At 43.0% G+C, this 22064-nt stretch overlaps 1 protein-coding gene across 3 annotated transcripts in view; it reads left to right on the top strand.

Annotated features, from left to right (window-relative positions):
• Positions 1 to 22064, top strand: part of NBAS (NBAS subunit of NRZ tethering complex) — a gene marked incomplete at both ends in the record, with an annotated part of 254711 nt that overhangs the window by 155831 nt on the left and 76816 nt on the right. Inside the window, 6 exons of one of the 3 annotated variants that reach the window (XM_084235165.1) lie at positions 2292 to 2459; positions 4792 to 4905; positions 5234 to 5327; positions 14859 to 14935; positions 15326 to 15463; positions 21395 to 21624. In XM_084235165.1, the coding sequence (XP_084091291.1) occupies positions 2292 to 2459; positions 4792 to 4905; positions 5234 to 5327; positions 14859 to 14935; positions 15326 to 15463; positions 21395 to 21624 (821 nt within the window). Of the gene's footprint in view, positions 1 to 2291; positions 2460 to 4791; positions 4906 to 5203; positions 5328 to 14858; positions 14936 to 15325; positions 15464 to 21394; positions 21625 to 22064 lie in introns of all 3 variants that reach the window. The other 2 variants (XM_084235164.1, XM_084235163.1) reach the window with 2 other exon arrangements.

The raw sequence follows: 22064 nt of genomic DNA, 5'->3' as shown, positions 1-22064 counted from the left end.
TAACATTTAGCTACTGTAAGTACAACATATTAAGCTTTAGAAAATGTATCTTTAAATATTTAAACAGTGCTGTAAAACCAGACTTCTTAAACATCTGTGCAAATTCAAGTTACGGTTTAGGGATTTCCACAAATTCTGAGGACATAGTAGTAAATAGACCGTCTCTGCTCTTAAAACGCTACTGCCTAGTAGGGAAGACAAAAAGAAATCTTATCATCAATATGATAAAGAAAGTGTGTAACAGTGCACATCCATGATAGGAGAGCATAGGAAAGGGGTGGTATGCTGTGTTTAACAGCTTCTTACATGTCAGGGAAAATACAGGACATCTTTGCGATGTTGGAATAGGCAAGGATTTCTTAAATATGCCTTAAGTATTTCCTAAAAATAGTAAACATAAAATAAAAAAGTACGTTAGACCAATATAAAATTAAAAAGTCTATTAATGAAATGATTCCCTTAAGATAATGAAAAGATAATCCACATAATAACAGGAAATATTCACAATTAATATATACATTTTTGTGTTTCACATATATGTATACCTGTATTTATAAAATATGGAATGTGTGTCCAGAATATATGATGAACTCTTCAAATGAATATGGACCGCCCACAGGAGAGGACTTGATTAGACACCTTACATAGGAGGGAGGAGACTCAGCTGGCCAATAAGTATGCAAAGGTTCTTACACACATTAAAATTAGAGAGATACCTTTACATATTCACTGAAATAGCTAACATGAGAAAGACATACGGTGCGCTGGCATGGAGGTCAAGCCACCAGAGCTCTTTGAATTACTGGTGATAATATAAATTGGTCTAAGCATTTTAGGAAGTTTTTGGCACTAGTTATTAAATCTGGACATACATGCACCGTTTCTCAGCCATTCCATTGCTCAGTACATATCCAGAAATGCATATGTTCCCCAAAAGATAATTACTAGCAAGTTAGGATGGCATGTTGTTATCCACTCCAAATTGGAGCATATGCAAATGCCCATCAATAGAAGAAAGGATAAATGAGCTGTGAAATATTCACTCAGTGTAATGGCATTACATAGCCATGCGCTGGACAGTCTTCAGTGCTCACAGGAATATGAATACATTTATGTTGAATGAATGAAATCAGACATAAAGGTTACATTTATATAAAGTACAAAGATAGTCAAAATTTATTCATGCCGCTGCAGTCGTAACTGTGTCCTTCGTGGCAGTGGTGGTGGGTGGAAGTGAGCACAGGAGGTGTCTGGGCCTGGTGGCGTGTTTCTTACTGCAGCGCTGGCTCTTATGGGTGTGTTCAAATTGATCATGCTGAACACATTTTTGAATGTATCTTATACTTTAATGAAATGTCCCTAAGAGGAAGATCCCTGTGTCTGAATTGAAGACTGGAAGGGATGGCATCAGTCTTTGCTACACAGCGTTGTTGTGTATTGTCCTTTTCCCCCTACTCTTTTGTATGATATATTAATGAATGATGTCATATAGACCTAAATAGTCTAAGCAATTACTAGTAACAAAAGCTATTTAAATGGAAAAACAAGACTTTAACTTTGCTTTCATTTAATTGGGATACTTAAGAAAAATTAAGTAGATGTAGTTAGATACTAAATGAAGAACTTTATAAAGCAATTATTTTTCTTTGATCAAACACAGATGTAGTCACTGTCATTTCAATTTAAAAGAATGTTAATATATTGCCATTTTTCTCCACATGGAGTCTCCTGGGCTAGTCAGTGGAGAGCGTTAGTCTTTTAGCTGACTGTTTCAAGGCTGGACGGAAATTCTATGTCATGAACCTTTAAACACTGTTAATCACCCAGTTGTTTACATGAAAAACAAAACACCTTTCAACATTTCAGGTGGCTCATCTGAATCCTCTGCTTTTGTCTGGGTCACAGTTGTGTTGTTGAAATGAATATTTTTTTTTCTTACTCTAAGTGATAAGTACTTCAAAGTGTCTTGTCAAAGAGACAAACATGAGTGTGTCACTGCTAGGATATTAGATTGATAAAAAATAAAGAACACACATTACTTGGATTATAAATATTCTGACAGGGATTATTTGACTAATAAACTTTGATTTTGTTTCCTTTAAAACCAAATTTTCTTTTGTAAATGATTCAGTGACTCAAGGAGGTATTGGTTCTTTGTTTCACACCTGTCTTGTTACTAGCGAACAGGGATTTTAAAATGTATCTTCTCGTGTTAAGGGGTCATGTTGCCACTCTCTGCTCTGTCAGGATGGTGCTCATTTTCACTCTTGCTTTTTTCTTTTTTCATACAGGATGAAGTGGGTGTTCCCGGCAGCCACTCATCCGACCTCTTCCACTGGACCGCAGCCACCACCATGGAAGTCCTTTCCCGAACCACGACGACCACTAAGGCCGCGCTGCAGGCCGTCAGCGACGGACACTGGTGGAAGCGGTCTCTGAGCTACCTGCGGCCCCTCCAGGTGGGCTCTCTCTTCTCTTACAGATCAGCTGGGTGGTTTATCTGTGTTCCTTAGCACAGCTTTCGTCATCTTCACTGTCGTCACAGCTTTATCTTCTCTAGATTATTAAAATAATCGCTTAAGAAATTGATGCCTCCCATCAAGTAGGGAATGAGTATTTCATGGAATGGGATATACTCCCCTAGGTTACTTGTAAAAGACTGAGACAAATTTAAGGACGGTTTGGCTTATTTGTCATACTTAAAGTTTAGGGATGAAAAGGAAAATAATTTCTCAAAGCTTACTTAGAGTTTTTCTACAGGCTTGTGGCTGAGGAATAGCACTATGAGCCATCATGGGGGCTGTCGTGGTTCTTTCAGGCTGCTGCAGCAAAAGCATCATGGACTGGGGGGTTTAAACAGCAAACATTTAATTCCCGCAGTTCTGGAAGCTGGAAAACCAGGCTGGCAGCCGTAGTGTCTGGTGAGGGCTTCTTCCTGGCTCACAGACAGCCGTGTCCTTGCTGTGTTGTCCTCACTCGTGGGAGGGGTAGGGTCTCCAGAGTCTCTTTTATGATCTAATCTTGTGCCAAAGTCTCTAGCTCTTCCTACCCTCACTCTGGGGGTGTCAACAGATGAGTTTTGGGAGGCCACAAACATTCCCTCTTTAGTGGGGTCTCTGGCTAAGGGCAGCAGTTTGTCAGATTGCTCAGGACAGGCAGTGGGGCAGTCTCTTCCTTTCTGTGCCCCCTGAACCCCTCATTCCCTGCTCTTTCCCTGCCCCCACACTACAGTGCTTTTCTTTTATTGAAAAAGTACAAGGAAAAGGAAACAGCGCCTGCTGTTAAATTCACCCCAAATACTTAGTTACTACCTCGTTCCTTATGCATTTTGCATGAATGGGGAAGTGAGATTTCTTAGGAGAAGAATCCCTTTGAGCAGCAACCTGATTAAGAGCAAGCACAGAGCCCTTGTTGAGGGAATGTGTTTGAGGCCTTTAGGATAAAAAGGAGGCCATTGTAGCATGAGCAGGCAGAAGGGGAGGGAGGGCAGGAGAGCACAGGGATGTCAGGGAGGCCAGCCATAGCAAGCCTTCTGTGGACTGTGGTAGGGAATGTGGAGTTTATTCTCAGGGAGAGAGAAAGCTGTTGGAGGATTTAGACAATGAGGTGTGTGATCTGATGCTTTACTTTCAATGAAGTCATTTAACTGCTATGTGTGGGGAGCTGGTGGGAGGAGAAACAGAGTCAGGTCTTTATTCCAGGGCTCCAGTGGAAAGTGGTGGTTGCTCTGGGGCGAGCAAGGGGAGAGTGGGACGTGGACCTGCATGTGATATGCAGGACAGAGGAAACTATGGATGATGGAAAGATGCATCTCAATGTGACTGACTTTGGGGTAAACCTGTGCCTCTCCTGTCACTGCATGTGTCACCCTGGGTTATGATTGTGGCTGCATTTCTGTCTCACCTGTTGGACTGTTTGAAGGGTTATGTCTTAGGTTGTCTGATGCTGCAGCTTCATTGTTTCTCAGGCTATGCTTGGGATAAAGTAAGTTTCAGTAAACTGCAGAAATTGGTGAATGTCTTTTTCTTGGTTCTCCCAATTAGGAGCTTTATAATCCATTTGAGGGAAGTAAAACTTGAAGGTAGTTAACCTCACTAGAGATACTCAAGTACTTCCTGGTGAGGGAGCTGCAAGTTTCGTATCCTGTGGGATGTAGTGGCGGAAGACGTGGGGATAGTCAAGGGATGTCACTGCATTTTGCCTCCGTCTGCTAAGGTTTCTGCAGGTGAGGGTTAAGGTGGGCCTGGAAGGAAAGGTGGCATCAGCATGAACATCTTCTTTACAATAGAAGAAAGCCATAGAGGCCTGTGCAGTGCATAAAATAGATCAGTGTGTTTGGAGTGAGTTCGTCTTTATTGTTAATTAACATTTGATAACTTTAAATGTTCTGCATAGCTTAGATTTTTATATTCTTGGCTATTTAGCATTGTTTTCAGCTACCAAAGATTTTTGAGCAGGGGCCCAATAGATACTAATGATGTTTTACAAAGCTTATTCGGACTATAGCACAGAAAACTTGCACGGACACTCAGCCCACGCTTCAGTGCTTCTGAGGGGTGGTGTCACAGTGACGAGTGAAAGCAAGAGGCACTGCAGGGGGCGCTGGCGAGCTGCTCTTAGACTGTCGCAGCGGTTCTTGCATCCCCACTGGACATCGGCAGCCCACAGCGTCCTCTCCTTAGAACGTGATGCAGAGACATCATTTTCTCCTGAAGTGGGTTTGTCTGTCCTTCATTCCTCCCTCCCGCCAGCTCTCTTTTTATATTCATTTCATCACTTTGTTCTGTTTAGGGGCAGGGATTTGATGGTGCTTATCAAGTTGGGACCATAGCCAATGAAGATCTGGAAAGACAAAGCTGTCATCCCTTTTATGAATCTGTGATCTCCAATCCCTTTGTCACAGAGGTAAGGAAAGTGTACCTGCAGATTGAACTCTCATGTTGCTGTGGCATTTTAGTAGAAACAAAAACATTTTTCTGAAAATGTACTTCTTTGATTTTGTGCTTACGTAACTCATTAGCTTTGCGTGGTTTGTTTTTTATACTTTATAACATGAGGTTAAAATGTGTCCAAAATACTACGAAAATAATAGGCTGTAATAATGTTACTAAAAGATAGAAAAATATATAATTTTGTTTTCAAAGAATATTTGAATAGAAAAACAGACCCCTACTAAACTGGCGTAACTGCTTGCTTTATCCAGTCTCAAGTAACCTATGACCCCTCTGAACACATCCCACTGGAAAGCTTTGCAGAGGTCTTGCTGAGAACTGGAAAACTGGCAGAGACTAAGACTGAAGGAGAAGAAGTGTTTCCAACAACAGAAGGTATGAAAGAACGTTCTGGTTTCTTGACATCGTGTCGCTCATGTTAGGAGAACGTTGATGGAGAGTGGGAAACAATAAATTTTCTGTAATTTTGGATAGCTGAGCTTAACACCATTATTCATTCAAAACACATATTGAGTACCTGTTGTTTTCTGGCCACTTACTAATATTAAAGATATAAAAAGAGAAATATGATACAATTCCTATCTTTAAGCTGCTAATTATATAAAGTGAGTTTTCTAGCCAGTGGTATAAAGTGCTTAGTAAGTATTTCTTTCCTCACAACTTTTAAGCGTTGCGTCACAATGTAGATTGTATTTCATCTTGAGAATTTTCCTCACGGTAGTATTTCTTTCCATGTAAACATTAAAAAAAAAAAAAATTTTAAACATATGCAGGGTGACCAGAACCAGCTCACCTGTACTCTTCGAGATGCTGTTTTCTTTCTGTTCACCTGGAAAAGTAGAAAAGGCCTTCGTGGGGCAGCAGCTTGTTAATGGCGGCTGTTTTCCCCAGAGCTGAGTTTTGAGAAAGCAGAAAGCCTGTGTGAGGCCCAAGCTTCTGGGCTATTAAACCTCCTCCTTCAAGAGGATTCTCAGAGCACTTGATCATCTTAGCTGTGATTGGTAACTGCATGGTGAGGCCTCAAAGTGGTCTTCAGACATGAAGCGAATGGAGGAGTTTTCTCCGCTGTGATGCTACTTGGTGATGAGCAGAGGGCCCCAGCCCCTTCCTCATCGCGTGCATGTTACTCGGTAAAGGAGCGGCCTGGGCCCCCATGCCAGGCACTGTCCTGGTACTTGGGGTAGAAAGTTGAAGAAGACACAGCCCCTGCAGGTGGGGAGGAGACATCTGTGTGACACGGGGTACAAGAGGTGAGTAGAGCAGTGTTGGGAGCCTCCTGGAGCAGGTGATACTTGACCTGGAGCTTGAAGAGCGAAAAAGAGTAATGTGAGTGAGAAGAGAGAGAAAATTTGAAGGAAAGGTGGATAGGGAGAGGGAGAATCTCTCTGGATATTTAGGAGGAGGGAGTAAGATCTATGTGTGTGCTGGTCTCAGCGCCGTATCTCTGTTCCTGAGACTGGCCAGGGCAGTGAGCGTTTTCCGTTCAGCTGGGGTGAGGCCTGTCTCTGCACATGGGAAGGGCTGGCCTGGTGTGTGTGGCCGTCATCGTGGCAGGAGGTGGGGTGCACTCGCTGACACTGAGCCTCGGTTCCCAGGGCACATGTGTTCTGCTTTGTGGTGTCTGGTGGGGCTTAGCAGGACTGCAGGGATTTTCTTTTTGTCCTGGTCTGTCTTCATAGTATCATTTCTGACGTTCAGATTTTAATTTTCTACCAAGGAAAAGAATCCAAGGATGCTAAGGAATTACACAGCTTTTCAAATATTGTTGAATTGAACAGGGAACCCCCTCAGAGCACCTCCTGTGTGTATTGAGAATGGAATTTTTTTAAAATATAAAGGTGATTTTAGTAACAATCACCCCAGTCATTTACCTTTGGATTTATAATATTTGAAGCGTTTTCATCAGCACAGTCACATTTGGTAGCTTGATAAAGCTAATATATCTTAAACAGAGATCTTTGACTATTTTATAATAGCAAATATTTGTCAGAAACTCAGCCCTGAAGTGATACGGCTTAAATGACCCAAATTAAAAAGTCATGGTTAAAATGTGACTCGACTTTGGCTCAGAAGTAGGTCATAATACAAATTAAACTTCCCAACATGATTGGACTTTTCTGCGTTTTTTAATAAAGTTGATGAAAAGGTTTTTATGGAGACTAGCTGGAGAAAATTGATCATTATTTATTTAGCTAAATGAATGATTTAATGGTTAATGATTTCAAAATCAATAATATGGGCAGCTTTCCTCTGTGAATTTAGTTCTGAAATTAAATTAATCAGAGTATTTTCCAGAGGCACTTATTTTGCACAGAATTAGTGCTTGAGCCTCAGGCATACATTTTATCTGATTTTGACTGTTTAACTAGTTTTGGAAATGCATTGTATTTAGAATTTGAGAACAAGCATTGCAAATTAAATTCATGCACTGCTAAATATAGAGTGAGTGTGAGTGTGTGTGTAAATAGGTATCTTAAATGGTAATGAAAAATCGCTGCATCTCAGAGTGTAGCCAGGGTGACATCTGGTGAGCCCCACTGAAATCCCGTGGGATCAATCTACTTGAGGTCCTCACTGATAATTTTGGCAAATGTTGCTTCACATGGCTTGCAGATTCAAGGCCGAAGACCTTCATATATGTGAGGTTTGGCTTCTACTTTGTACGAATCTCGAGTCTCAGGGAGGGCTACGGAGAGAGCTGGTAGAGACACGAATCATCCACCTCCCTGTCCTCCCCTTCCTACAATTAGTCTCCTTTAACAATTTAGGCATTAGTCTGTAGGGGCTCTGGGCCAGGAACCTGCGTTTCAGATATTAATGAATTGTGATCTGGTTGTGGGAGAAAAGATGTCAAGAGGTAACTTCAGCAATTATGTTAGGGGTTGGGGAAGCGATCCCATTCCGTTCAGCCTGGGACATATGGGGTCACAGGTGATTTCCCCAGTTTTGGTGCAGCTGGGAGGTCATGCGCTTTGTGTGGCAGAAAGCGCCGCTGCCCGAGCACTGCAGCTGAGGTGGGCAAACCTGTCCAGCAGTGCCTTTCTGGAAGCCCCATTTGGGAAATCAGTACCTGACAAGGAGCTTGAACATTTGACACAGTTATCACAGAGGGTTTTTCTCTTTCCTTCCCCCAATATTTTTGAAGGAAGTTTTCCATGGTACAGAAAATTTAAATTCTACCGTGAACTTCCATGGCCACTACAGATCACATTGAACTATCTGGGCGGTCACCTCGCCACCCTCCCTCTGTCCGCCCGGCACATTGACTTATTTCTGAGCACTTCAGAGTTGCAGGCGCCTGTCTCCTTCCCCCAGCACTGCGCCACACATCTCTTTAACTGGAGTTAATATTTATTCCTTTTATTCTGGGACATCATTTGCAAACAAAGCGAGTTCGCCACCTGTGTGAGCCCAGAGGACATCACTGTCATTGCAGGGAGTCCCAGTTCCCGGCCACCTCCGCCCTCGTGCTGACCGCGGGACCTGTGCTGCTGTTTCCCTCGCTGTGGATTTCTTTTGATTGTTTTTAGAATTCGCTCAGTGGAATGAGCAAATGGTACAGTATGTGTTCTTCTATGTAAAATGCCAAGTGGAAGTCTTCGAGATTCATCTGTGTGGCCTGTGTCAGCAGGTGGCCTCCCCTGGTCACGGGCGTTCCATGGCCTGGCTGTCCCGAGTTACCATCCTCTGTGAGAGGCAACAGAAGGCTACAGGGCCTTCCCAGCTTTTGGCTGCTATGGAAAGCCGCCGTGAACTTTTGTGTGCAAGTGTTTCTTTGGTTGTGCAGTCTCCCTCCTGGCTAAGCTCTAAAGGTAGACTTGCTCCAAGAGTATGTGCTTGTTAGTTGTGTAAGAACCTCTTTCACTTTCCAGCTATTGTGGGTTTCCAGGGCTCTGGTTCTTTACGATGTCAGCTTTTCTATCTGAATTTTACTGCCTGGCATGAAACAGGTGGGAATTTGTCCTCAGAATGGAAGCTGCAAGAATGGGGCCTTGCTGTTTTGCAGGTGGAACCTGCCCTCCGGTGTCTGCCTCTTCTGAGCCTCTCCAGCCTCCATACATGTGCTTTTGATACTTTTTCCAGAGTGTATAGTTTTCATCTGCTTGTGGGCTATACCAATAAGGGAACCCCATTACCAAAGAACTAGAATAATTATTCTGGGTTTCACTGGGCTTCATTGATGAAAGTGGGGCTAACGTCTGATCACTGCTCCCCGGGAAGGGAAAGAGAAAGCATGGTGCCTTTTTTTGGGACTATTCTGAGGAGTCAGCTCCTGTGAGGGAGCTGTACCCTGTTGAGTGGTCTGACTTCCCCCAGCTTAAGGCTTCTCATCCTGGCTCATGAGAGTAGATGTCAAGAAGCCTTTGGAGAAAAGGGCAAATGGGCGTCCAAGGGGTGAGCTGTGCAAGCGAAATGGCAACCTCGGTGGAAATGCTGCCATGAGGACCTGGCTTGACGCGAGCATTTAGAAAACACACGGCGGCTGGTTAGGGAGGGCCAGACTATGAAAAGTGCAGTGGGGGGGTGTTGCTTGACCTGGTTGTTCTGCTGCTGTATCCTGTGACTGCATTAACATGCTTGGAAAATAGGACATATGTTCGTTGCTTGTAATAGCAGAGGCTTGTCAGTAGCCTGGCTGATTCTGATATTCATCTTATTTCGGATCTCCTGTTTCCTGTCTGTATCAGTGAGTTTGGGCAGCCAGAATAGAACGCCATTGATTGGATGAGTTACCCACCAGAAATTTGTATGGACAGTTTGGAGACTGGAAGTCAGAATTCAGGAGGTTCAGTGGGGTTCTGGTGGGGGGTTCTGGTGGGGGCCTCCTCCTGACCTGCACTCGCTGCCTCCTGGCTGGCTTGAGGCAGAAGAGAGAGAGAGAAAGAATAGCTCACAAGCTTTCTGCTTTCTCTTCTCAAAGAGCACTGGCCCGATCATGAGGGTCTCACTTCTCAGACATCATTTAATTCTGGTCCCCTCCCAAGGCCCCTCTCCAGTGACCATCTCCTTGGGAATAAGGGCTTTAGCATACAAACTTAGGGAGAACATGAACACTCAGTTCATAGCTCTCTCGTCACAGATTAACTGTCTTTCCGAATTTAAGTGTTTTATATTAACTTTGCAAGCCTATGTAAAAACAAAATACTATCTCCTTTGTGGGATTTTTGTGACACTTAGGCTCAATCGTGCACAACACCTATCTCATGGCTCATCAGAGCAGATATTAAAATCACAGTGATGATGACAAGTAGTAGTAATATGTAAAGGATGGCATGAGCACAGGTAGAGGGTGTGAGATGAGTCATTTCAGAGTCAGACTGATTTGACTGGTGGCCAGAGTGAGAATAATGGCAGTTCTAGCCACAAACTAATGCTGCCTTCTGTTTATGGAGATTTGGATGCTAATTAAGAAATTTAACTTACATTTTCTGGGAAGTTGGAGATCTTTGGATGGGGGGTGGTGTAAGTAAGATGGAAAGAGTTAACTTTGGAGAGCTTGATTAGAATTCATAGGAAAATGCTGTTTTAGGAATGATATGGAAGGAAAAGGACGGAAGGAATTTGAGTTGGGAGTTGTTGAGAGAGTTCAGCTTTTAAACAATGAGAGACAAAGCTTGAGATTGTGACCATGGAAATAGGAAGGAAGCCTGTGTGAGTTTTTGGACATGGCTCAGAGGATGGAACCCATACCTGAGTGCTGGTGCAGAGGAGAGCATGAAGTCCAGAGGACTCTGGGATTTTGTTTGTTTTATTGGGAGAATCGTGTGCTAACTCCAGAAACATGAAGAGACTGGGTGAAGAATATTTAGTCGGGGAACTGAGGGAGTGTCCAACAGGCAGTTGGAAATGCTTGAAGTGCATCTAGTTGAGGTCCCCCCAGGGTGAAAGCATGATGTGAGGTTAAATGACAGTGAGGAAACAGCCTAGTACCCACACCGAGCATCTGAGGGGAAGAGAAGTTTGTTGACACATGCAGTGAGGGAGCAGATGCTGGGGGGCCCGGGACCCTGAAGCCCAAGGAGGGGCTGGCTAGCAGTGCTGGGTGCTGCGGTGGGATAGAGTGAGAGGCCACCAGGTGTGGAGCTCAGTTTCAGGGGCTTGAGGAAAGATTGTCACAGTACTGGGTGCAGTAGGGGTGGACCCCACATTTACTGAGTTTTGCACACTAAAGGAATGAGGGCACTGTTGAGTGTGTTAGAATGGTTAGGTCTCCAGAGAAGAACGTTTTCTTCAAGGTTGGGATGATTTGTTTATGTGCTGGGCAAATAGAAAAGAAGGGCTTTTCACTATTTTAAATTCTCTTTTTGTAAGTAGGAGGAAAACAGCTAACTTCTTCCATAGAGAGGTTGTGGGGTCCCGGCACCCAGTGAGACGAAGCTGAGCAGCAGTAAGGGTGGAGAGCAAGCTCATCAGATGATCGAGTGTGACTTTTCTTTGTGAAATTAGTCTAGATGCCTAAAAGCAGTCATTAACTTGTTAATAATTGTGATTTATCTAAAATGGAAATAATTGCCTCTGTTCCTGCTGTGGCAGTTATTAATGGAAAAAACTACTATCCATTATCTTTAGAGAGAAGTCAAAACCTGGATAACTGTAGAGCATCACTGTTCCCTCAAGTTGTAGTTTATAGAGGGGGCAGGGAACTTACTAGGTGCTTCCCTCCTATGTGTCTTACATACTCCATCTCTTTTGATGCTAGTTTACAGTGAGAATTCATCCCCAAATCCTAAATGCTTTGAAAGACAAAAGAGTATTTTGTGACTTGTTTGGTAACGAAAATGACCTGAGGTTAAGGTTTTGCACACCCCATTCTAGCTGAGCAGCCCAAGTTCTGTGGCCTCGTTCCTGCTTGCCGAGGGCTCTGCTGCCGAGGTGGTCACGTAATGCGCGGCCTCAGTGCAGCATAACTTCCTTAAAAACCCAGAGCATTGTGACATCTAGAATACAGGGTCACACTGTGGCAGTGGTGGAGCTTAGCCTTGATCCCAGACTTTTCTGGTTCTGAAGATGGTTTGCTTTCTGCTGTATAATTCTGCTTGATTTTGTAGGCTAGAGGTATTTTTATGTGTTGCTTTAGGCGTTGTTCTAAAATATTGTTTTTTGGGGGTTTTTTGGCAAAGGGTAAGGTGGCCACACATGGAAATGGCTGTTGATAAAGGAAGAAGTGTGTTCTCACAGATGCATAGAAACAGCTCACATAGGGTCAGCGTCAGGTCAGTCTGGATGCAAAAAGCTGGAGGTGAAAACCTGGGCAAAGCCTTCACTGTGGTTTTCATGGCAAGGTATGGGTGAGGTATGGTAGGCAAGCATGAGCGAGTTTAAGGTGAATAACTTGGATAATTTGGGGCTAAAATGGTGGCCCTTGTTGTCTAGTACCTGGCCCTGGGATGATGAGGGCAGAGAAATGCTACTTCTGGGGTGGAAAGCTAAGGAAGTGGTTCTGGAGGATGACTTGAGTTGGTAGGTTTGCATCAAAGGCATCTGATAGGGTTGTTTTCTGTCTGGAGGAATTAGCTAGCCCTGGCAGGGGCCTGCCCTCGAGGGTTAACAAGGGCTCCCCAAGATGCCAAGGTATCATAAAATAAATAAAATAAAACCAGCAATTAATACATTTGCACATATGAAATAAAATACACGTGGATGTTGTTTGGGGCAGACATTTATATTGTGGGGTGATTATTTTCACTTTTTGGCACAAATCACCAAGGTGATCCAGCAGGCTCCATTCTGGGTGGGCTTGGTCATGACTTTGAGCTGGAGGACATTCCTTTCTCTCTTGCCAACTCCAAGCTCTGTGTTCAGTTTTGTGTGTTCAAGACCTGCCAGTGACATCTTGTGAGTTGTATCTAAAACCTAACAGACTATTTTAAAAACAAACCCACTTTAACTTATGTATTCAGATGAAGAGTCTCCCCCTCAGAGAGGACTCTGCTTTATTACTGTGTTGTCCTTGCCTGATTCTATTTTGTTGTTTTGCTTTAGAATTTCTTTCTTTGGAATATTTTCAGTGGTAGCATATTTTCACCCCCACAGGGTGCTTTGGTTTTTGGAAACGACCAGAAGCACATTAAATTAAATGAAAGATGAGTTGATATTTCAAAAAGGTAGTTTTGATTGGAAAGTAGTAAAGGCACTGATTTTGTCAAGTGGGCCTCAGACTGGCCCAACCAGGCCTCTGAGATGGGGCTCCCTGAGGACTCGAGGGCTAAGTCTGATGAGTGGGCTCAGACACAGTCGTTTGAAAATAGACCTCTTTTGTGCATAAAAAAGGGAAATAACTGAAGAAAATTAAAATCGGTATGGAAAAAAAACAAAACTAGGTGAGGTTGGTCACCATATAAAGACTCCATAAGAAATGAAATTCCTAGGGGGGAATTATTAGCGTGTGAAATGATTGGATTTTATTTTTCTCCAAAATGCGGGTACTGAAACGTTACATCTGTATCTAGATCATGTGTAGGGAGATACAGGTGAAAATAGCAGCATGTGGGGAGGGGTGGGTATAATAAGTAGAATCAAGTAAATTTTCTTCAAGTAGTTCAAAATTTTTAGCAGATTAAGTTTACATGAGTTTTCTTGCTTTATTGTCTGGTGCCCAAAACATATAGCCTAACCACTTCATCCTTCAGTTTGTGGTAGCCCCTTGTGGTATATTCACCCATCTTCTTTGCTCTCATGATTGTTTGGCAGAATTTGTTTGGACCCTTTGCATTGTAGTTTTAAGTTAGTTACTTGGAAACTTTCCCTGGTCCTAGTGTGCTTATTCCCAAGGGGCAGTGTCTGGTTCAGGGAAACTGGCCTTGAAATGAGTAGCTTTTGAGTAGAAAACATACTTAGAGCATTATGATTTCTTGGGAGATCTGGACTGATTCAGGGTCCAGTTTAGTTCATAAGCTTTAGAGAACACATGGGAAGTGGGTGTGGAGAGAACTGATGCTCTTTGCAGAGGCACAGTGGGGAAGGCCCAGGTTTCCTCGGTGAACCAGCCACGCGCAGAGGAAGGAGATCTTGAGTTCTAGTCGGGCTGGCCTCTGGCGTGTCACCTGCTCAGAGGTTGCTCCCCACCCTCACCATCCCCTCGGCCCAGACAGTCAGCTGAGCTCAGGTGATACAGGTGACTTACATTTTAGTCCAAGCAAGACACAATTACGAAGGCAAGATCTTCTGAAGAACAAATCATATGGTGCCTTCCCACAGTTAAGTACTCACATGTTGCTCCCCTCGTTCGTGCAGATCATCGCTCTGGGTTCCTTAAAATTCAGGACTGATATTTTCATTATATATAACTGCCTGAATGTACTTGTTGCTCCGACCTTGAGTGAATGGAATATTTCCTTATTAATGCAAACTGTGTATAAATGTAAACTTTATTAAAACTAGGACATGGACAGATTGTTGCTTATATAAAGATTTTTGTGGAAAAGTTGCTAATGGTTGGTATGTTTTAAGAGATTAAAAACCAAAACAAGAGACAGGTGTCTTTTTGTGGAGGGTGAGAGAGGGCTGTGGTTTTAGAAGAAGCAAACCCAGGTCCCCGTCATTACAGTGATCACATGGTCACCAGGGGTTTGCTCTCGTGAATCTGTTCTGTTGCTTTGGGCTTTATAGTATTCCATTGTCATTCTTCCACAACACCATTTATAGCTGCATTTTTAAAGCAGCTGTAAGAAGCTGTTCTCGCCCATCTGTTGCAGTTGCAGCCACACTAACAGAATTTCCTTGTATTTATGTAACAAAAGCACAACTGGTCAAGTTAGCACTTGGCATGGTTCTGTGTGATGTCTTTAGATGTGCTGCATACACTTCCATGAAGGGTCTTAAAAAGGCCTCTGAAGCCATTGATCTGAATCCTCTAGAACACATCACCTGCACTTAGTAACTCTTCATTTTTCCTCCCTGATTCAGTCCTTTTGCAGCTAGCAAGCGATGCTCTCCCCCATGACATGACCTTGGCCCTTGCATATCTCCTTGCTTTACCACAGGTAAGTTTGCCTTTACCAGGAAGGACTCCAAAATAAAAACTAAAAATTAAAAAGCTAAAAATTATACTGAGGGTTTTCACCAGCAAATTGTTTATTATATGATTCGCTTCCTTCTGATTGTTCTTGAGTGGTGTGAGCACTGTGGTCAGTATCCAGAGAGTAATTTCTACAGTGTGAGCTGAAATGTTGACGTTTAAATCAACATTTCTTGCATGGGCTCTTCCCTAAATGGTCTTCTGAATTTTAATATAGTCATGTTAAGTTGAACTTGAGTTGATATGATGGGAACTTGGAATCAAAATTCTGCAGTAATGACTAGAAATATACTGATTTATGGTGGTGGTGTTCATTTCCTTGCAGCCCAGCTCACTGTGCCATCTCTCCTCCCAGGTTTTAGATGCTAACAGGTGCTTTGAGAAGCAGGCCCACTCTGCTTTGTCTCTCCAGCTGGCTGCCTATTACTACAGCCTACAGATCTATGCCCGGCTGGCTCCGTGTTTCAGCGACAAGTGCCATCCTCTGTACAGGGTGAGTCCTCCTGAGTCCCACTTTTTAATAAGCAGAGGTAAGACATTTCCAAAAGAGTTAAGACATGGGTTTATCCCTCTGAGGGGGCTTTGTATCCAGAGTGTGTTCCCGGTGGTCAACAGCTCTTGCCTTGTCTGTGTTAGACTCGGTTGCTTTTCCAGGCATCAGCAAGAAGTAGACTTCCTGATGCTCACTGTGGGTGCTGACTCATCCCCGGGGAGAGTCCGTCATTTACTTGAGTTTGCAAAGGTGTTGGGGAAAGGCTAAGGAAGTAAGGCAGGTGAAATGAAGAATTGACTTTTTAATTCACTGGGAGATGACGGTCTAATTTAGGAATGCAGCCAGCAGAATTCTTAGAGCAGTGTTGTGCTTTTCTTTATTTTTAAGTCAGGGATTTGGAGCAGTAATCAGACAGATGAAATGTGGAAACATATTCTGCCTACTTGCTAGCAAGCTTCAGAAAACTTTTCTATATGCTTGTTAGTTTCTGAGTGAAAACACTGAAGGATTGGCTTTACTTTTGATAGCATTTTTTATGGTTCCTTTATTTATACTCTAGTCATTTTCCCTTGTTTGCTTTTATGTGAAATAATTGAGCATTGACCTACTGTGTTATAAATTGAGTGAATGAAGTGATTATATGGGTGAAGTGTGGCAAAATTATTTCTGAAATGGTGTATTTAATGTCTTTCTGGCCACATTCATTTGAAAGGCTGGCAAAGAGTGCTCCAGGCACGCTGACTGGTGTCTACCTCCAAATACCCTTATCCTTCAGTAGCGCTATGTTTGTGCACAAGGCGCAATTAATTTGCTCCAAAACTCCAGGTATGTTGAAACACAATGAAGCTTGACTGCATCAAAAGCACTGTGCCTTATAATAAACTTGATTTCCCCCAGAAACTGCATCCTTAAAATCTATTTGAGATTTCTGTGTAGATACTGTTTTTTTTTAAAGATTTATTTATTTATGCATACAAGAGCTGGGGTACAGGCCAGAGGTGTGGGGGGTGAGAGGATCCGCCAGAGGCAGAGTGGGGAACAGAACAGGCAAACTGACTGAAATACACTGCTGAGAGGAGCAGTGGGGAGACAGGAGAGGTCTGCCTCGCCATGTGGGTAGCTCCCTGGCTGGGGATCGCACTCGAGCCACAGCGGCTACGGACAGCTCCCTAGGTTGCGTCCCAACCCCTTGCGCCAGCAGGAAGGCCCTGAGGATGTCATTGACCTGGAATCCAAGGGCTAAGGTGGGATCTCCCTCTTCCATTCCCACATGTGTCTCAGTATTAAGGTTCGCTGGCCCTGCGCTCTGCCTTTCGTGAACACAGAGTATTGGAAGGCTGCTGCGTCAGCTGGTCTGTCACCCTCCCCTGAGCTCCTCGCGTGCCATCAGCTTCTACTGAGCTTTGGCATGGGAGGATGAATGTGTCATGGTGATTGGCAGGTGGTCAGTGGAAAGAATTTTCTCTTCTAGTATCTGTCCTGTGTAACTTGTTTTTGCACACAGGGCCAAAAATTCACATGGTGAAGATGATATACAATAAAAAGTCAGTGTTTCGCCTCTCTATCCTTCCAGAAATAGTTTATGGATCTACACGTCTATATAGCAATTTTTATACAAGTGTGAGTAAACTCTGCCCATTGTTTTCTCCTTGATTTTTTTTTTCACTTATATCTTGCTCTTATAATTATTGTAAGTGCATCTTAATGTGATTTTTTTTTTAGTGTTCTTTTAAAAGTTTCAGAAGATAAGATCAGTTAAAAATGGAAACATGTCCTTTAATTTTATATGCTAGGAAGCAAACCCAGCAGGGGATGAAGTTCAAAACTTTATGGTAGACTATTTCTAAAATGTGATTTTTTTAAAGCTACTAATTGAAAATACTCAGTAGAAAATCATCTCAAGCAAATAATAGCCCTGAAGGGGAAATACACCACCTGTTTAAAATTTTCCGAACAACATTATCTAGAAAGGGAGAAGACCATGAAGCAAAATGGTCGAGTCTTCTCTGGAGACGTAGCCACGGTGTGCGGTTTGGGTGGGCACCTGCTCACCAGGAGCGGCCTGGGTTGGAGTGAGGGTCACGTGAAACACGCACATCTGCCCTCTAGAGACTTAACACTGTTTACTTGTGGGGTAAGTGAAGAATATATGAAATGAAATGTTGGGTAAGGGGGGGGTGCTTTGACAGACATTGTGATAACTTTGGGGGAGAATGTTATTTAAATTTAAATAGACTATTGGAAATTATCATGGCCAGTAAAGTTCCTTAAGGAAGGGATAGAAAGCGGTAGCAAAAAAAGAAACACTTTCCATAAGGAACTAGAACTTACAGCACCCTCTTTCCTGTCTCCCTGTCTTAGTCTTTGTGAGGACTCTATACAGAAATTGCTTCAATTGTAATCATGAAAATCCTGATGCACAGGAGGGAAGAGCCAGCCATCTGGGTTCTTGGATGTCAGTTCCTATTTTTTCCTCCTAATTTTCCTTTTTCTTGGAAGCCTTTGCAATTCATTTGCCTCTTTTCATTAGTGTTGTTTTATACCATAAATTGAAGAATTTAAAATCCTCCTAGACACTTAACAAATGTTTGATGACCCGTAAACTTGAAGACCCTTAGCAGTTTATCATCAAGGAATTACTTGAATGACCCTATTCACCACTTTCTCAGCACAGAATTTTAAAATGGTGATTTATTTATAGCAAGGGAATGAACAGAAAATGGTATTCTAAATTTGATCTGTTCTAAAACTCTATCATTGGAGGTGGGAAAAAAAGGTTGGAACTATAACCCACATCTGATATCTGGTTTAACACTTATCTTTGTAGTTACACGTGTGCATATATGTATAAGAAGAACAAGAGGAAGAGAGTATTTGTGTAAAAAAAAAAAAGTTGATGTGGATGTAAAATAGAGTGCAAGCATTATGTCTGCTATTCATCTGTCCTCGAAGACTCTGATGCCAACTTTTATTTGCATTTGGTGTCCCCACGTGTACATTGGTCTTAGGATCCTACAGTACTGATACCCCTTTCTGCACACCAGATAGAAAGGATGGTTCTCGGGGAGCCAGTCCCTACTCTGTCACTTACCCCAGAATGGCCTTAGTTGGGGACTCAGGGCCTTACACATCTGTAAAGCAGATGCTACTAGTAGCTTGTCTCACAGGGTCGTTAGTATTAAAAGGCTCATCCATGCATGTTTAGCTCAGTGCCTGTCCCATGCTGGAGACTCAGATATTAGGTGGTTGTTCTTAAATGTTTCTTAGAAAGGTGAACAAGTTCAATATACAAAGACTATGAAATCAAATTTTTTTTCACAGAGAAGCTAGATAATTTCTACTCAACAGAGGAGATTAAAGTTCTGTAAACCATGTAGGACTCTACTGGCATCATTTGTTGGTCTGAAATTGTGTTTGTAACACAGTGGAGGCATAAATGAGATGAGGTGTAGACGAGCCTGATTCCACACCTGGAGGGATTTACGAAGGATTTATTTTATTTTTGTGTTTGAATTTGTATGCATTCATAGGATTTTAGTCCTTGAAAGGTGATCATCTGCTGATGCTCCTCTTTTTTCCATCTGAAGAAATCAAGCCCCAGAAGAGTCACAGGAGGGGATTATTGGTTCCCTCCGTGGAGTTCCCAGCCTTTTGGTTTGTGATTCTGTTATGGTGCTTATATCAGATGCTTCATGTGATTAGTTGATGTGTATGTCTTTGTCAGCTGCTAGTTTTTAATTCCTCGAGAGAAAACCCTCACCCAATTTGCTTTCATATAATAACGGAAAATAGGAGTACTTTAAGATCCCTTGTTTGTACCTTACAACAAACCAAAGAAAGTGTGCTTATTGACTCTCTTTATAGGTGAAGAAACAGAGATGTGACGTAACTTGCCCAAGATTGCATCTGTTCTGAGTGAGGGAGCTAAGTACATCAAAAAGGCCTTTCTCTTTGTTTTGGTGCTGTGGGTTGACTGGTGGCGTGTAAAAGCAGGGCATGAGGAGCTCTATAAAAACAATGATGACAGAAGAGCTCTCTCATCACCAGAAAATCTGGACCATTGGATGTTCACTCTTGTTCTCTCTATGGCTGGGCTAGCCAGTTGAGGCATGGATCGCAGGCAACAGCAGAGCACAGCCAGGGTGCAGAGCAGGGGTAGACGGGCTGGCCGGCCCACGAGCGGCATCCCTGTACCAGCTAACATCAGGGCGACTTGAGCTCACAGGGAACGGATCATGGCATCACCTGTCAAGACTTCAGTACCAAATATTAATAGGAAGGGGGTTGGGTTCAGTGTCAGCTAAGAGCTGAGACATGGATCTTCTTCCCCTAAATCCACTGCCAGAAACACCACCATCTGCAGCTGATTTCCAGATCCCTCTCTAGTTACAGCTAGATTTGCTTTATTCACGCCATCTTTCCAACAGGTCTTAGCCACCCAGACCTGAGTGTGTGCTCTACTCTCTACAAGGAATTTACCTCCCTAGTTTTTGCTGGCCTCTCTGCTGCTGAAACCTGAGTAGTTAGCCTAGATGGTAACTCTCCCAAGAAGACTTACTGACACTGTTCAGGTCCTCCTGAGTGCCTGTGTTCCTAGAGTGCCTGTGCACCCTTGTATCCCACCATTTTCAGTGTTCGGGTGCTTGTCTCTCTTAGTAGACAGCACTCCTGGAAGAAGAGGTCACATCTTCTTGGTATATCACCTGGTACATAATAGGCGCACACAAAATATTTGTTGAGTGAATAAAAGATGGTCTTATAGATTACTTTGGAAAGTCAGTTTTCATACCCAGGTCGTTTGACTTGAGACATGTCTCTGTGGCTCTTGAAGGTAGGGTTTATGCATAAAGGCAAGGGAAATAATTAAGTTTAGTAAGGTTGACTTTTCCTTAAATCTACCTGCCAGAATCCAAGATTTCGGTAATTGGTTTTTATCAGTGCTTCCAGATTGTTCTTAATAGGATCAAGAGAGAATGTCAGACTGGGTTTGGTAATGTAGACTCGACATTGACAGATCTTCTCTGTAGCTCAGAATAATGGCTCATACATTAGAAATGCTGACAGCTTACTATAATTAGGTATATTTCTGAGAACCAAAAGTAGATTCTTGAATTTTTCCCTAATTTGCTTATATTAAAATATGTAACATGTCTTCCCAGAAACTGGGAGTGACTGAGTTAATTTTGTTCCAGTATTAGACTCCCTGTTAAGTAATTTCAAGATCACGGCTAAGCTGCTGTGTCTTTGTTGACACCCAGACCAGCTTTAATATAAATAAATGTGGCCAGTTAATCACTTGTTTTCCTTTCCTGTCAGCTGTTGTATTCTGGGTTTTGTTCTGTTTGAATAATTTTATTGTTGTTAGAGAAACTGCTAAGAGTTACAGAACAGTATCCCACTGAGCCCCAATTTGAGCAGAATAAAAATTGGTTGGATGCTTCCTTATGCAACAAGAAGTGTTTATGATTTGAGGGATGGGTTTTCCCCTAATTTATCCCCAGAGTAAACACTTTTCTCCTCAGCCGTCTAGACATATGTAGTGGGATTACTGAACTGCAGCTTTGTTGGTAAGAACACTTAGATGGGCCACAGAAAATTTATCCAGGGCAGCAGTGATGACAGTGTGAATTATTTGTTATACATGAGCAGATGATGGGGGCACAAATCTGACTTAGGTTGGTGGAAGTTGTAGAAGCAAGAATGTATCACATTTTACCTGGGTAGGCATGTTCAAGGTTGTAGGAGAGACCAGGAGCACAGAAGCCACTTCTCCACTCAGGTCCTTGTGCTGCCTCTGTGGCGTGCAACTTGCCGCCTGCAGCTGTCTTCCCCGGGTGGGTGTGAGCCTGGACGGAATAGCCACCATGTGCAGGGCTGAGCAAGTGCTCAGTGGCTGTGGTCATCCTCTTGTTACTTTGTTGTCACTCATAGGCTGACCCTAAAGAGCTAATCAAGATGGTCACCAGGCACATGACACGCCACGGACACGATGCCTGGCCCGAGGACCTCATCTCACTGAGCAAGCAGTTGCACCACTACAACGAGCGCCTTCTGGATTTCACGCAGGCTCAGGTCCTGCAGGGCCTTCGAAAGGGTGTGGACGTGCAGCGGTTCACTGCAGATGACCAGTATAAACGGGAGACGATCCTGGGCCTGGCCGAGTAAGAGATACCTTTGTCTCATAAAGGGCTGGGTTTAAAAAGCAGTAGGATAAGTTGAATTGTTAGGGCTTTTAATTCTAGTACTTTGCAGGTTTACCTTCATGGCTGCTGTCAACCCAAGTTTCCCCTCCTCCTTCCTGTTTGTTATGTGTGCGCGCGCACATTTTCCCCAAAGGATTCTCAGATGCAGACTGATTCATTTAAACTGCAGGTTTAAATAGGAAGGCTGGGAATTAATTTTTTTTCTCAAATGTCCCAAGGTTTTGATAACTCAGTCCGCAGATTATTACCATGTTAGAAGTGATAGCCTATGACCAGGGGTCAAGTGTGATGCTTATCGTAGAAAGTTAAAAACAAACAATGGCAGCCTTTGTTCATGGATGGGCGTCTCACTTCTCAAAGTACATGGCAATTTGGTATATTCAGTTAGAAATTAGATG

This window comes from Talpa europaea, assembly GCF_964194135.1.
Source record: "Talpa europaea genome assembly, chromosome: 6".
Classification (NCBI taxonomy): Eukaryota; Metazoa; Chordata; class Mammalia; order Eulipotyphla; family Talpidae; genus Talpa; species Talpa europaea.
Note: the sequence above shows the minus strand (reverse complement) of the source record. Positions and strands in the feature narration are given on the sequence as shown.